We start from the raw sequence: 16335 nt of genomic DNA on the forward strand, positions 1-16335 counted from the left end.
TGATCGTGGGAAATCTCTGGTCTCCGTGATGAGATTCTTTTTAAATCCTGAGAAAACTTCCCATGGGTTCCTCTGGCGTCTGCCCCTTACTATGCTGAAGTGTGCAGTGAGGTCACATGCTCTTTCCCCTCATCCCTGCAGGCAGGTAGACGCTGGGTCTGCCCTTCCTGTGCCTCTCCCTGCCCCGGGCTGTAGCTATTGATTTCAGCTCTTTGCTGACGCCTCCTGTGTGCCAGGCACTGTGTCCACACTGGGCACTTCCAGGTGAAAGACTGGGTTCTCTAGTTGGAGGAGCTCGGAGAGTGAGGGGGGGAGGCAGATACTGGCCAGTGTCTACAAGGTCATGTACTAAGTGCCGTAGTGGAGGGACTCTGGGAGCCATTCCCAGGAGAATTCTGCTTTGCTCTTACCCGAAGGAGGCCTCCAAGGAGGAGTCCCCCCAGGGCTCAGATGAGGGGGAGGGAGGAGGCAAGGAGTGTGGCTGGTCCTGGGCGAGGCCTGCAGAGGCTGGTGGTGAGGGCGTGGCCTCCCTGCCATGCAGGTGGGTACAGCACGTCCCCGGCAGGGGTTCCCAGCCCTGGTCACGCAACAGAATCACCTGGGAGGTTTTAGGACAGCAGGGTCAGTGCCATGCCAGCCTCGTTACCCAGACCCTCCAGAGGTGGGAGATCCGGGAGGGATGGGCGTTAGGTAGGATGTATAAGTTTGGGGATTGGGCCTGTGGGTGGAGAGGAGTCCGTTTGTGGTCTGGGCAGCAGGGCAGCTGGCAGCGAGCCTTTCATGGTCCGGAACACAGAAGTGGCCGTGCGTTCGTTGGTGGAAGGATGAGCGCGTCTGACGTCAGGTGAGCCAGGCACGGCGGGGCACCCGTGCAGGGGGTTGTGGGATGCTTTCCACACACCCGTCTGCGAGAAAGGTGTCGCCACTCTTAGTGAAATGAAAAAAAGTAAGAGTCACATCAGCTGAATGATTCAATTTCATTTGCAGGTGGAAGCGACTTTTTTTTCCCTTCTGGTTTTGTTAGAGATTTTTAGTTGAACTTGTGAGCAGAGAGTATTTATGATATTTCTACTTCGTGGAGCTTGCTGGTGCTGGCTTTGTGACCCGGTGCGTGACGGGCGTTTGTGCGTGTTCCCTGCGCAGCTGACACGGTGTGCTCTCCTGTTGGCAGGGTAGCTGGGTACGCATCCGCGGGGAGACCTGCCGGCTGTCTTCCCTGCCCGTGCTCTCTTCCTCCCGCCTCAGTCTCTCACTGGGACGGCGTGTTCCGGCTCCTATCGCTGGCAGGCACCCACCTCCTCGTGCCTCCTGGAGCGTTTGCTTTGTAAGCGTGGCTGTGGTCACACATCCGCAACCATCACATCTTTGTTGAAAGCCCATTTCTTTCATAGGCACGTTCAGCCCCTTTGCATTTATTGTGATGACTGAAGTTTGGTCTTGACCCAGCCGTGATGCTGAGATTTACAATTATCACACATGGTACATTGGCTGTGTTTCTTCCCCTCTCTGGTTTCCCTTTGCTCGTTAATTTTTAAGCTTTCGTGTGGTACTCAGGAAGACCTGTACCTCCGTTTCCAGTGACAGCTCTGTGCGCAGCCTCGTGCATGGCCTTGCCCCTCTCTTCTGGACCGTGATTCTGTGTGTCAGTGTTTGGGGCGGCCCTCCGTCCTTCCCTCTCCTCTCTCGCCCGCCTCTTAGTTGTGTTATCTCTTACCTTGATATGTTCTTCCACGTTCATTCCCACCTTTGCCTCGGTCTTTCCCCCGTTAAATAGGCCCGGGGGGTCTGCCTGTCCTCCTGCGCGGGCTTTCCAGGCGGCCTGCAGTGGGGATTGCAGGGTTCTGGAAGCCTGAGGCCAGTCCCTCTCTTGACCTTGCAAGGACCTTACCGAGAGGATTCAGGATCTTTTTCACTCTTTAAAGTCTGATGGTGTCACTAGGAACATCTTTAGAGCTGATCGTTGTGGTCAGTTTGGCTGGACACCCGAGCAGTGACGACAAGAGGTGGCTCTGCGGCACACATCGACTCGGGCATCGTGCGCGCGAAACTGTTGCTAGCAGCACGAGCGCGTAGCATCCGAACGCCGCCCCTTGTGGATCGGCTCAGCTTGAGTGTCGTGGCTCGAGGGTGTACAGCGATAAATGAGGCAGACGGTGTACATCGGCGTGTCGTGCTCCGGCGCGGTTTCCCCGCTGGGGTGTGTGCTGTGCCTCCACCCGTCGTCAGCGATGACACTCCGCACGCATCACAGAGTCCTGTCACCTCCGGAGCACGTGACAGTTTGCTTCTGTGTTAAAGGCTTTTGTCAGGGTCTCCGGTCATTGGCGGTCTCCCGCAGGACCACCTTCTCTCTGCCGCCTCTTTCTTTACCTCGACCTCCCCTCCAGCTGCTTTCCAGTCTTGTCATGCCCCTCCCCGTGCTCACTCGAATCTCTTCTCCTTTCGGCCCCTTGCAATTCCTACTTCATTCCCGGTGTGATTTCGTCTTTTCCCTCCACGTTAGTTAACTTTCTCCATTTTGCCCTTTTTTATTTTAGTTGCAAAACTTACGGTGATCTCTCCCCAGACTCTTGTTTGAGGGTCTTTCGGTCAGCATGGGATCTTCTATTGCTCTTCTCGTCTGCCTTGTGCTTGCCTTCTGGGGGCTCATCTTCACCAGACGGGGTGCTGTGATTCTTGTTCACTGTTTTCCTCCGGCACCGCCCCTGGGCCTGGTGGTTCGCGTGGTTCTCAGTCCGGGGTGCCTTCTGTCCCAGAGGCCAAGCGCTGGACGGCCCCTGGTGTGGCGTGTGTCTCAGGACCCAGTGGGCTCCTCCTCCTGCCAGGGCTTCCGGGCGACTCCAGGGCCGCCTCTAGTCCCTGGTCTCTCCCTCAGTGTTCCCCAGACCAGCCTTCATCTCCAGCAGGGCTCCGGCGGGAGTATTGAAGACGGTTTGCTGGACCCTGGCTTTATTTCCTCCTTACGGCTCGTTTGAGCTTTGAGCTTGTGCTGCCTCAGGGTCCCAAGAGCGGGGTCTGTGCGGTGGTTTGCTCCTCCTGTTCTAACGGGCCCAGCCGGCCCGGGGCCCCCTGGATTTCAGCAGCTGCCATCACGTGTGGCTGGCCACAAGCTTCCAGTTTGCACTGAGATTATGTCCTCGATGGTTTGGGGCGTTAAAACGTCCCTCTTCTTGATGAACGGTGGTGAAAATGCACGGTGGCAGTTGGTTTTTCATTTTCTAATTTTGCAAAACAAAGATGTGCCCTTGTGTTGGTTAGTCCTGCACACCGCAGGGGGAGCCCAGGGCAGGGCGCCACGCGGCGTGTGCAGGGGTGAGGAGGAGAGCGCTGGGAGGCGGCACCACCGAGTGCCAGGCCAGGCCTGGGAGTCAGAGAATCGAGACAGGCATCTGCAGAGCCGGGGGCGCAGGGGACGGGCCTGCCGCAGAGGGGAGCGTGCCCACGAGGGAGCGGCTGCTCTGTCCGGGGCTGTCGTGTTCCAGCCCAAAGACTCCGGTCACCTGGATTTGTGTCCCGGACGATGACTCTGAGGAGAGCAGTGTGAAGGGAGAGTCAGAGCCAGATTCAGTGGATCACAGGCGGCTACCAGGAGCAGAAGCTAGGGACAGGGTGGTGTTTCCAGAATCTTCATCACATGAACAACTGTGGGGTGTGTGGGCGCTCGGCTTAGCAGCTCCGTGGGGCAGGTGAGCAGCTGCAGCCGAGGCCGAGGGCGGCTTCAGATCCTGGCCGGTAAACGGGGCTGGGGGATTTGAGTACAGGCCGGCCTGACCCTGGAGCGCACGTCCTGACAGCTCCTGTCCTGCCAGAAGATACAGAGGTGGGGGTTTTGTGCCTGCTTGCTCCTGCTCTTCAGATAAGGGGCTCAGGCACATGGCAGCCAGCAAGGAGTGGAGCTGATCATGCGGGACAGAGGCGGGGTGAGCTGGGGGTGGGCGGTGGGTTCCAGGGGGTGGGGCGCCTCTGTCCTTGAGACCAGGTGGGCACTAGGTGCGTTTCTCCGGCCCCTCATTTCCTGCGAAGTGGGGGATGAGGTGCCTGCGGAGAGGGTGGGGGTCTTGAAGGTCTGAGGTGGCTGTTGTGGGGAGGGGGCCTGGGCCCATCAGAGCACGTGGCACAGCTGAGGGCCCGCCGAGAGCCAGGGCGAGTGCCTCAGACCCGCGCTTGTGTGGTGGGATTTCCCAGGGGCACGCTGGGCTGGGGATGAAAGGGGCAGGGGGCTGCCTCCTGTCCTTCTCTTGAAGGCTGTGGCCTCGTTTGCAGGTTGGATCGTCAAACACAGGCTACTACTTTGGTCCATCAAATTTTTGGAGGCTATCTCAGATCACGTGGTAAGTGAAGATGTTTTCTCTCCCCCTTTGTAGAGAATATTAACCAGGAATGAGATGAGGATGAGAATATTAACCAGGAAAGACTAGGAGTTTGTGCCCAGGTGGAGCCCCTTCCTGGCGGGCAGACCTGGGGGAGCCACGGAGGCCCCAGCCTCCTCTGAAACACACCCTTACCCGTGGGCTCGCTGCTTCCGGGACGGAGTTTGGAGCAGAATGTCCAGCACGGATAGAGGAGGGCGGCGTTATTTTTCTTCTGAGTTCCTTGCTTCTTCACATGTGGCCTCTGCCGTTCCGCTGGGGACTGGGGCCTGCTGAGGCCATAGTCGGGGAGGGATGGAGGCCCCTCACCGGGCGGGGCGGTGAGGTGCTGGGTTTCACAGACGTCTCCTTGGGCACTCTGGTGGTCCGCGAGCTCTCTCTCCAGACACCAGAGTTCGTGAGGGGCCGGCTAGGTCTTGGAGACCTGGGGGTGGCGTGCTGGGGGCACCTGCACCCGCCCCACCGCCTCCGTGTTGCGTTGCAGTGAAGTGCTCGGTGTGCAAGAGCGTCTCGGACACGTACGACCCCTACCTGGACGTAGCACTGGAGATCCGGGTATGGACCGCAGCTCCGCTGGGTCGTGTTTGCCTTCGGCCGGGGAGGCTGGGGCGGAGCGGGGAGTCGGTGAGGGCCCGTGACCTAGGCAGATGAAGAAATACTGGGAATCCCACTGCCTTAAAGTAGGCTCCACCATTTTTGCCCGTTGATTTCTAGTCTTCTCCCTGTGCGCATTCCTTTCATTTAACACAGGCAGCTAAAATGCAGCGTCGTGTCCTGAGGCGTGACGGGTGAGCGCACCGTGGACGCAGGGCACAGAGCCGCTCCCGCTGGGCCCCCGTCTCGTTCAGTGTCTGTGGCCGCAGCCGGGTGCGGGGAGCCCTGCAGGGGCCGTGCTCCGCGTCCGCAGAGCCGGCTCGGCCGCCCGCTCCCCTGCTCCTTTCCGGGACGGCCCGAGTGTCAGAGGGGGCAGCCGGCAGGCCGGTTTGGAGGCAGGCCGATGGCTGGGATTTGCTGCCTCAGCCTGAAAAAGACCTTCCGGGTGGCATTTCTTGAGTCAGCCTTTTTCTCCCGTTGACGCGAGTCCCTGTTTTTGTCCTCCTCAGCAAGCTGCTAATATTGTGCGCGCTCTGGAACTTTTTGTGAAACCAGATGTCCTGAGTGGAGAGAACGCCTATATGTGTGCAAAGTAAGTTGGGTTTCGCTGCGGCCCAGAGGGCCGGCCGCCCGCCGCGCTGGGCCGCGCCTGCCGCCTCGGGCCGCCGTTCGGTCCCTGGAGGAGCGCGTAGCCCTGAACCGCACGGGTGAAGTGGGCGCCGCGGTTTTGATAGCCGGCGTCTCTTTACGTCCACTTGCCGTGTGCCGGGAGCACCCCTCACCGGGGACGTGGGTCCCAGCAGCGACGGCGGCACGGAGTGGGGAGGGGACCGCACGTGGCCGTCCCGCGTCCCAGAGGAGCCGCCTTCAGTGGCCTCCGGCAGCCACAGCACACGTGGCTGTGGCCCGGGTCTCCTGGGAGCCGCACAGACGACCGTGCGGGTGTCGTAGTTCGGGCGTAGCTCATTCAAAAGCCGTAGTCACTAAGAGTTTTCTTACGTACGCTTTTCAGATTTATTTTCCCGTGCCAAAACGCGGCTTTCCCCCTCTCTAAACTCGTCTCTCCGTGCCCGGGAAGCTGCATGCTTTCCTTCGTCTTCTCCCCCTCGCTTCCGTGTCTTGGGCTTCGCTCACGGCGGTTTCTCTGGGCCGCCCCGCTCCGCGCGTTCCTTCCTGTCTCCCACGCTTGCTTCCCGTGCGCCCGACCTCGTGCCCTCCGTGGCAGAGAGCTTCCTTGTGGCTCTGCGGTCTCCAGTTTTCCCCTGGTCCTCGGTTCCCTGCGCTGGCTGCCCTTCCCTGAAGTCATGGGGGTTCGTGTCTCGGGACGCGGAGGTCACACGCCTCAGCCAGAGACCCTGTGCCAACAGAGCAGGTGTCGCCGTTGGGGGCCCACGGGAGGACGGCGTTCCTCAGAGCACCGGCTGACCCCTCTTCCGCTCACCCTCCTCACAGATGCAAGAAGAAGGTCCCAGCCAGTAAGCGCTTCACCATCCACAGAACCTCCAACGTCCTGACCCTGTCCCTCAAGCGCTTCGCCAACTTCAGTGGGGGGAAGATCACGAAGGTGAGCCTTCGCCGTGGTGTCCGGCCGGCGTGGTCGGCCGCCTTTAAGGAATACCGGCTCCCCACGCCACCCCAGAGCCAGTGACTGAGACTCTCTGGAAGGCAGGGCTCAGGAGTGTGCATGTTTGCAGAACCCCTAAGTGGTTGTCACGCACGGTCAAGTTCAAGAAGCGCCATCTTACTAGGTCTTGTCCCAACCTCTGCCTGCGCGTGGCATTGTCCCGATACAGCAGCTCAAGGTTTCCTGCAGAATGAACGTGAACACTGCACTGTGGGCTCCGATCTACCACGGGCTGTCTCGTGACTAACATAGGTGTGGTTGTGCACCATGGCTTTTTGTGGCACGTAGAGTAAAAACTTAACTTTTGTACAGTGGCGTTTTATTTTAGTTTATTTTTTAAGTCATCTCTCTACCCCCAACGTGGAACTTGAACTCAAGACCCTGAGATCAAGAGTCAGACGCTCCCCCGACCGAGCCCACCAGGTGCCCTGCACAGTGGTGTCTTAATAGAAGATGTTGTATCATACAAGTGGTTAGAGCCGACTTAGATGGTTTGGGGCAGGGCACTTGTCAGAGCCTCACCTTCCTCACTGGCAGTGATGGGGGCTTGCTTACATCAGCCTTTCCCCAGCCAGTGTTCCGCAGAATGTTTGTGCTGTCTGTTTTTAAGATACCGTATTTTATACGTACAACTGTATTGTACTTGAAAGTGGTCTGTGCTCAGCTGAGTTTGGGAACTACCAAGCTAAAGTTCAGTAGTCATTTTTAATTGCAGGCCTTCTCAGAGCCTTTATTAATAAGCTGTGTTGTATTTTGAATCTCCAGGAGGGAACTTTATTGTGAAGAATTTTTTTCTTTTTTTTTAAAGATTTTATTTGAGACAGAACAAGTGGGCACACACAAGTGGGGCGGTCAGTCGCAGAGGGAGAAGCAGACTTCCTGCTGAGCAGGGAGCCCTACGTGGGACTCAGTCCCAGAACCCTGGGATCATGACCTGAGCCAAAGTCGGATACTCAACCAACTGAACTATCCATGCGCCCCTTATGAAAAATTTTCTAAAGTTAATTGGGGTCCATTCGTTCATTCGTTTTACTAACACTTAACGTGCTTACATCGTACCATGCGTGCAGTGCACTGGGAAGTCAGTGGGACTCAACCAGTGCTCAATGAGATCATTGTGGTTTTGCCCCAAAGAGCCCACATTGCACCTTAATATCTTGGAACTAGTTTTCCATGGGAACACAGTTTGAGAAACTGATTGTTAGGTCTGTTTGATTTTGGGGGTTCTGTATCTGGCGAGATTGGATTGGGGTTCATGAGCTGCTTGTGTGTATTGGCTTTTGAGAGTTCGAGTTTGTCGGTGGAGGGAAGAAGGTGTGTAGGGTGAACACCACAGATCCTCTGTGGACCTAAAGAAGCCGGACACAACCAAGTACATACTCTGTGTCTGGTTCTGTGAAACTCAGGAACAGGCAAAGCTTATCGATGACGACAGAAGTCACAACCATGGGTATTTGAGATGGAGCTGTTCCCCAGGGCGAGAGGGAGCTTTCTGGGTTGATGTCCGTGTCCTGATGGGAACATGGGTTACAGTCCGTCAGTCCGCATTTGTCGACTCGTCCAGCTGTACACCTAAGAGCTCTGTAGTTTGCTCTGCGAAAATTATACTTCATTTTTATTTTATTTTTTTAAAGATTTTATTTGTTTAGTAGAGAGAGAGCGCGCACACACGAGCGGGGGAAGGGCAGAAGGAGAGAGAGAAGCAGGCTCCCCGCTGAGCAGGGAGCCCGACATGGGGCTCGATCCCAGGACCCGAGTCACGACCTGAGCCAAAGGCAGACACTCAACCGACTGAGCCCCCCAGGTGCCCCTGTGTTTCATTTTTAAGAAGTCAGTGTGTATAGGAACACCGGGGGGGCTCAGTCGGTTGAGCGTCTGCCTTCGGCTCAGGTCGTGACTCGGGTCCTGGGATCGAGCCCCATGTCGGGCTCCCTGCTCAGCGGGGAGCCTGTTTCTCTCTCTCCTGCCCTTCCCCCGCTCGTGCGTGCACGCTCTCTCTCTTCCTCTCAGACAAATAAATAAACCCTTAAAAAAACAAAACAAAAATTGTCGGATTTTGAAATAAACTCTGGCATGACTTTTGTCCTGACCCATGCAGTTACAGTTTTGACTTATTGTGACCATTGGCTCCGTGGAGCGAGCGCCTTTTTCTCTGAAGACCCAGACCTGGGCATCACCTCCCTGTTCTTTACAGCGGCAGGGAGGGCACGAGCTATTCCTCTCATCTTACATGTGGGGCCCACGCAGGGCAGGAGTGGCCGTGGATGCAGGGCAGAGATAGGAGTAGATTGTGGATCGCTTCACAGGACGGTAAAATAGGGTTCACGTCAGTCGTTTGGTTGGTTGCCTCCTATTCTTTAACCCTTGACCAGGGGCTTCTTGGTACAGAGTTGCTGCAGGCCCCGTCGCCCCCCCCACCCCCGATGGTCAAAGACCAGCCGAGGAATCGTGCATTTTATGTGGTTGTGGAATGGAGAGGGCAAACTGACCCTTCCCCCCAGGGATGAATTTTCATTGCCTTACCCTTGGCTTTTCCCACAGGATGTGGGCTATCCGGAATTCCTGAACATCCGTCCATATATGTCCCAGAGCAATGGAGAGCCTGTCATGTATGGGCTGTATGCGGTCCTGGTCCACTCTGGCTATAGCTGCCACGCAGGCCACTACTACTGCTACGTGAAGGTCAGTGCTCCCGTGTACAGGTGCGTTCGCACCACGTGGCGGTGCCTGTTGGTACAATTCCAAATGTGGCCTCCGTGGAAAGTGACCTTGTCTGTCGTTGTGTTCAGGGCCTGTTGTTGCTGCAGGGAATAGAGGGCGTTTTAAAGATGTCTTTAAAGCCCATCCCACGTCCTTGGCCTTGGACGGGACACCGGAGGGGGCTGCTTCCAGGGCCCGATCCTGGAACCCTGGTGGAGGCTCAGGAAGGCTAGATATTGGTGGAGATGCTGTGCTGCTCAGACCCCGAATATTCTTGGGAGGGGGAAGCTCGCATCTGCTGGGGCACCAGGAAGGAACAGGGATTCAGGGCATAGTTCGTAGTCACATTCAGAGCCAGACATTAGCACGTGGATAGATGTGGCAATTAACCATAGATTTTTTTCATTTTTTAAAAACTAAGGATTATGGGATGCCTGTTGATTGTCCCGTTTTGTTTTCTGCCATTCCCTGTGCTGCTACAGGCAAGCAATGGACAGTGGTACCAGATGAACGATTCTCTGGTCCATTCCAGCAACATCAAGGTGGTTCTGAACCAGCAGGCCTACGTGCTCTTCTATCTGCGGTAACTCCCGCCCCCGCCCCCATGAGCCCTTCCCCGTTCTCCCTGGCCTGTTCTGTGGGCATGGTGGAGAGGTCTGCAGGAGGGAACGAGCAGCCCTCGTCCCGACCATGTGGGCGGGGCGGGGGGGTGTCCACAGGGAAGTGCTCCTCTAGACCACACCAGCTGGCTCCGAGGAGCAGCCCACGCCTCTGGGACGGTCAGGCCGATTCCACCTGCTTGGTCCACACGGAGGTGACTTTGAATAGAAACGCGAAAGTTACCTGTTCTTTTCTACTGTTTCCTCAAATGAGCTGTGTTGTGTCTGGACGTCGGCTTGCCGACGTACCTTCCTCTCTGGGCCGTGAAGGAGCCTGTCAGAGGGTGGAGGTCGCAGCCGGGCACCTTCTCGTGGGGTTGGTTGTCACGAACGTGGAGGTTGGAGGACGTGGTGACCAGAGGCATGTTTGCTGCTTCGTAGCTGTTCTGAATTTGGGCACAGTGACTGAGGGGTCTCTCTGGCTTTCTGGTAAAGCGAGAATCTAGTCTTGGAAGAGCTCCGACTCTGCTGGGCTCTCTGCGCACACTGAGCAGATGGCCAAGGCTCCGTGACAAGTCCACGTTGTTGGAGGGGCAGCGTGGGAATTCCGAGAAGCATGCCAGGGCAGTCGGGGTTCTCTCGGGGACTCCTCTGTGGCTTCAGTGAGAGATCCCTGACCGGTTTTCTTCCTTTGACAGAATTCCAGGCTCTAAGAAGAGTCCTGACGGCTCCCTCTCCAGGACTGTCTCCTCCCTTCCCGGCCGTCCAGGTGTGGTTCCAGACCACTTCAAGAAAAACATTGGCAACGGGACTGTTGGCTCCCCGCTGACTGGAAAGGTACATGTTTCAAAGGATCCATGTTTATGCTGTGGTTGTGTTAAGAAAATGTCCTTGTTCTTAGGAACGTACGTGGACATACTTAGGAGTAAAGGGACGTCACGTCTAAAATAAATTCAGATGGTTAGGAAAGGAAACATCACATGTACGTGTGTAGACACACACACGCGGAGTGAGTGAGCGAGAAAGCTAATGTGGTAAAATGTAAACAATTGGGAAATACCCTCATTTTCAAGTTATTTTTGTTGGAAGTTGTTTTTGAGTGTATTTGAATTTTTCTACTACTAATCAGTTTTATTAGCAAAGTAGCGAGCAATTTCCTTAATATAACACAGTTTGTAACGCAAAAACAGATCGGTCCTTTCCGCTAACTGCATCTGATTCTTCCCCTTCAGTCTGAGGGTCAGATCTGAACTCAGGCTGTGGGGCCTTCACGGTCTGCAGGGCGTTAGTCCTTTAAGCAGATCTGCATTTCCCTGCCAAAGAGTGAGAAATAGAGGCATTGGGAATGACAGGGTAAGGCAGAGCCATGGCCTGATGGCTAAGGGGGTTGTCACTCTGGCCCAGACCAAGCGTCCGTACCGGTGGGGGGGGGCATGCCACTGGCCACGCACATTCATGTCATGAAGATAACATTCCACACCCACTGTGGTCGCACAAAAGCCCTTTTACTCTAAGTGACATCGTGTGAGTTCCATACAGTCAGGTGTTCAACCAACGAGAAGGTCTTTCAGTACAGTGGGAAGACGTGTTGTCTTTAGAAAGAACGTAAGTAAAGGAGAAATTATATTTAAACGTAGGGGAACAAAGAAGAAACTCGGAGGAAAGTAGGAGTGAATTCTCAGTAAACTTTCAGAAGAGACAAGACTTTGTAAGACAGAAAGTGTAGAAAAACAAGTAACCAATTGGATGAACTAAAAGTTGAATTTTTGTACATGAAATATTAGAAATAAAAAAAACTTCTAAAAATATTTGCAACAAGTACAACAAAAGGTTAATGTTTCTGACACATGAAGGACTCATTCAGATGGACTCAGATCACAGGGTACGAGGGTTAGTGTAGTACGAGCCAGCAATGGTGTCGAATTAGCAAAGATTTTGAAAAAGAGCTGCTTGTTGCCAGTGAGAGTACAACAGGTGCACCGGGCAGGGTGCGGCAGCGTCCACGGAGTCGTCCATAGCCTGGTAACCGTTCCCGGAAAACGAGCATGGAATTTCCTAAGTAGGGGAAAAGGTTTAGTCTTGGTCGTTCGCTTATCCAGATGTTCAGCGACCACATGGCTGTTGAGCTCTGACTCTAGAAGCCCCTGCACTAGTCGGGAGGCAGGAATGGGGAGCCACCCAGAGCCAGGCCGTGTGGAGCGTTCAAGCAGCAAACGACTCAGACCCAGTGGTGATGAGTGTGTGGAGAAGGATGGGGTCCTCGGTGCGGTGTTGTTCGTTTCCACGGCAGCTGGAGATAGTCCAATTGGAGAAACTTAGGCGGCGAGGTGAGTGCTGGTCAGACGTTAAAGACCTTTACCGGGAGCACGTAGGAAGATGCTTCACGTAGCACGTAGGTGGAACGGGGCGCACCTGTGTGGGCCGGAGCCATTCAGGAGGTTGGGGCCAAACGGAAGGTGCCAGCATGTCCGTCCATGCTTACATTTGGGCAGTGGGCGGTGCTCTGGTACTTATTTTTTTTCTTCCTTTATACTGTTTTGTATTTCTTCACTCCTGATGAAGAACATCCTGCTTTCAGTAAAGGTGACCGTAAAGATACACACTCGCACGTGCACAACTCACAAAGTACTGAGAACATTCAGAGCAGCAGCAGGTCTTTACCGTGTGTCCGTGTAGATAATCTGTCTTGAGTTGCTTGGCAGAGACCCTGCCAGCTGCCGAAGGTGCTCCGACCTCGTGGGGGAAGCGCCGGCCTGTGCTCCCTCCAGGGTGCGATCGTGTCCTCTGCTTTGCTTTCCTCCAGCGACTAGACTCTGGGACGATGAAGAAGCTGCCGGCCACTGAGGAGCTCGGCGTGCCCATTTCCAGGAACAGCTCCGCGTCGGCTCTGAAGTCTCAGAATGGATACGTTCCTCCAAAGCTACCTGTGGGGACCCCTTCCCCCCGACTCTCTAAAACACCCCCCAACACACCAACCATTCTGGATGAGCCTGGAAAGAAAGTCAAGAAATCAGCTCCCCTGCAGCACCTCTCCCCGTCACGCCAAACTGCTCAGGGCTTCCACGGTACCAGCAACGGGAGCGGCAGCAGGAGCGAGAGCCACAGGCAGGGCTCCTGGGACGGCAGGGGTGCCGCCCTCTCTACCTCACCCAGGCTCCCGGCTGGAGTGACTGCCAATGGGCACGGGCCCAAGGCGGGTGGCGAGAGCCCCGAGCTCGATAGGAGGGATTCCAGCAGCTCCAGCCCAGAGCACTCTGCCAGCAGTGACCCCGCCAAGGCCCCCCAGACGCCCAAGAGCGGAGCTGCCCGCTTGGGTGATTCTCAGGGAACACACTCTTCCGCTGCTGGCCACCCCAGAGTGCCGCCAGATGGAGAGGACGACGGGGCGATGAAGCCCAAGTCCCCTGGCCTGAGCAGCACCACCACCGAACCCGCAAACATCATGTCTCCTCCACCAGCCAAAAAACTGGCCCTTTCTGCCAAGAAGGTGGGTGTGTGGGAGTCTGCCCGCCGGGAGTATGTCTGTAGGGCTCAAAGAGCAGGTTTGGTTTTGGTCCGGGGAGAGTGGGGGAATGGTGCTGGGGCCTTTGGCCTCCCCCGAGCAGAGGAACGAGGTTGCTGTAGGCATTTGTGGATTACACAGGGCTGTCCTGGGGCGGAGGCGGGGGTTGGGGGACCCTGCCATGATACGTACTCCGTATGGCTGCTGGGGGTCGGGGAGAGGTGGCGGGTCCCCATATTTGTCCGTAGACAGAATCTTCTAAAGAAGTCTCAAGGGGAAGACGGGGCAGGTGCGGTGGGCTTGTCAGGGAACCCAGGCGCAGGGGGCGTACAGGACACGGGCTGGCTGGCACCTCTGTGTGTAGCGGGAAGCTCAATGATGTAACTGTGCTGAGATTTTTGTTTAAATTTCCTTCCTTTTTTCCTTTTTGTTTCTAACCAAAAACACTTCTGATTCTTCTTCTACCATTCCCTCCCCCACCTCCCCCCATTTTTTCCTCCTTCTGTCCCCTCATCCTCCTTTCTGGGCTCTTTCATTTTTATTTTTTATTTTTTATTTTTTTTATTTTTATTTTCTCTCTTCACTCACGGCAACCTCTTTTAGACCACCAAGTTTTTATTTATGTCAATAACTGCAGGCCAGCACCCTGCGGAGGGCAGTCGGCAGTGACCTCCGTCCACCCCTCTCACCACTGTCCGACCTCACCTACCCCAGGAAAACCACTCACCCCGTCGTCGCCGCCTCCTGGCCTGTCTGTGCGATCAGGTGAGCCGTGGCGCAGGCCCCCCGGGCCGGCCGCTCCTCCCCTGTGCTTAGCGTGTGCTTGGCTGGTGAAGACGCGCGTGGTCTCCAGCCTTGCGGGATGGACAGTGGTGTGCAGCCGGACAGGTACAGGGCGGACCCTGCACCGACGTCTTCCTGTGTTCACTCCCTCCATCTGGCAGAGGAGCTCCGGCTGGTCAGAGGCAGCCTGGTCTCTGCAGTCCTGATCTTTTCACTTTTGTCTTCGTTTTCCGTCTACCTGCCATGTCCATGTGGAGCTGGGGATGTGCCCTGGGGTTCCTCCCCAGCCTCGTGACAGGACTCCAGAGTAGAAGAGCAAGGCAGGAGTCCCAGAAGGACCCTCATGAACCCAGAGTCCCGTGACCCCGCTGAGGGGCGTCTTCTTGCTGCCAGTATCATTCTGTATCTCCCACCAGCGCTCCCTGGGCTCTTCTCTGATTCCTTAGCCTTGCATAGAGCGGGAAGATGTGGTTCTGTGGGAGCTCCATTCAGGCTCCCCGACAGACGCACCACCTGTCCCGTGACACACGGGGGTGCTCATAGCCCTTGGGGTGTTGAGTGGCAGACAGCTGAGTTACTGACCCCTGCTTGCCCAGTGGCTGATGGAGCCTCTGGCAGCCGGGAGGAGTGAGGAAGGAAGCTTTTTTCCTTTTTTTTTCCAGTTTTTTTTTTAAACTTCCCAGAAAACAGTAAACAGACTAGTAGTGCAGTTTATATAGGCATCTGTTCTGGTTTAGGTAATGACAGTCCTGTTTGATTCCATAACCCTTTGAGGTTGGCATTATTGTCACTCAGTCACGAATGGGAAGAGTGAGGCCTAGAGCAGAAAGTGAACTCTTGCGAGGTCACATCGCTGGCGAGAGGTGGGTCAGAGAGCCTAACCTAATGGGGCTCCCAGTCCTGCCCCTTCCTCGTCTTGCTGTATGATCGGCTGTAGAGTCTGTTCCCCTGATTTCTCAGAGCCCCCGAATCAGAGGGGAATCCTAGTGCACGAAGTACAGGCCTGCACTGGCCTTTCTTACGAGGCTGGCATCACGGGCGTGAGCACCTTGAGGCTTGTGGGCAAGTTGAGAGAAGTTTCTCCTAACACACTTGTATTGAAAATTAATACCATTAGTTAGGGGTGCCCGGGTGGCACGGTTGGGCGGCCGACTCTTGGTTTCAGCTCAGGACGTGATCTCAGGGTTGTGAGATAGGGTCCCACATCGGGCTCTGCGCTCTGCTTGACATTTTCTCTCTCTCTCTCCCTATGCCCCTCCCCCCGCTCGTGTGCACGCTCTCTTACTCGCTCTAAAATAAATCTCTTAAAAAAGAAAATCAGTAACACAAGTTTGAAAAAGTACTTTGAACTGCTTGGTGACAGGAAACTAAAAGGTTCTGATTTTTGTTAACTTCGATTTTTGGTAAATTTGAATTTTATCGTTTTTCTCTTTTCTAAGTTAGTGTAATTTATGCGTATTTGAGACTCACACAGGGGGAGGACCATGGGAAATGCTCAGCTGGATGGGTAGGGGCTGCAGGCGGGCAGGAGGGGCCTGCCTGTGCGTCAGAGCAGCATGTCCCCACAGGGCGCTGTCACCTGCCCCCAGACCATCCAGCCACCCGAAGCTCTCCGTCGGTCCCCGCTCCACGTCACTGTCCAGTAGCCCCCGACCGCTTGGGACGCCAGACCCACAGAGCTGCTCCTCCGCCTCTGCTCCCCCGCCTCAGGTCAATGGGGGCTTCCGGGCCCCTCCACACCAGCTGCCAGGGGCCAGCACGTCCCCCCAGAGCCTCTGTAAGAAGAGGAAAAGGAACCGCAGGGGAGAGAGCCAGGGGCAGGGCTCAGAGACGGGCACGGCAGCGGCAGCCTCTCCAGGGAAGAGGAGGAGGAAGAAGAGGAAGCGCACGGAGGCCGTGGACGCCTCCCCCCTGCAGGAGGGGCAGAGGCAGAGGCAGCACTGGACCCTCGAGCGCGGGAAGGAGGCCCGGATGGAGGTGCCCGCCAACAGACTGGAGGACGAGGGCGGACGGCAGCAAGAGAACGGCCGGCCAGTGGGGAGCGTGACCGAGGGCCACCCCGTGAGCATCAGGAAGAGGAGGCGGAAGGGAGCGGAGGGCCTCGGTGCAGAAGACTGCCTCCGGCGGGACCCACCGTGGCACAGGTGAGAGCGGGAGCCAGGT

At 56.1% G+C, this 16335-nt stretch overlaps 1 protein-coding gene across 2 annotated transcripts in view; it reads left to right on the plus strand.

The window, feature by feature from the left end:
• Window positions 1-16335, plus strand: part of USP36 (ubiquitin specific peptidase 36) — a 37215-nt gene that overhangs the window by 14229 nt on the left and 6651 nt on the right. For both annotated transcript variants that reach the window (XM_048211969.2, XM_026484001.4), the window contains exons 7-16: window positions 4264-4331; window positions 4855-4925; window positions 5474-5556; window positions 6417-6528; window positions 9130-9270; window positions 9771-9871; window positions 10586-10724; window positions 12691-13374; window positions 14027-14154; window positions 15741-16316. In XM_048211969.2, the coding sequence (XP_048067926.2) occupies window positions 4264-4331; window positions 4855-4925; window positions 5474-5556; window positions 6417-6528; window positions 9130-9270; window positions 9771-9871; window positions 10586-10724; window positions 12691-13374; window positions 14027-14154; window positions 15741-16316 (2103 nt within the window). The remainder of the gene's footprint in view (window positions 1-4263; window positions 4332-4854; window positions 4926-5473; window positions 5557-6416; window positions 6529-9129; window positions 9271-9770; window positions 9872-10585; window positions 10725-12690; window positions 13375-14026; window positions 14155-15740; window positions 16317-16335) is intronic.

This window comes from Ursus arctos, unplaced genomic scaffold (assembly GCF_023065955.2).
Source record: "Ursus arctos isolate Adak ecotype North America unplaced genomic scaffold, UrsArc2.0 scaffold_24, whole genome shotgun sequence".
Lineage (NCBI taxonomy): Eukaryota > Metazoa > Chordata > Mammalia > Carnivora > Ursidae > Ursus > Ursus arctos.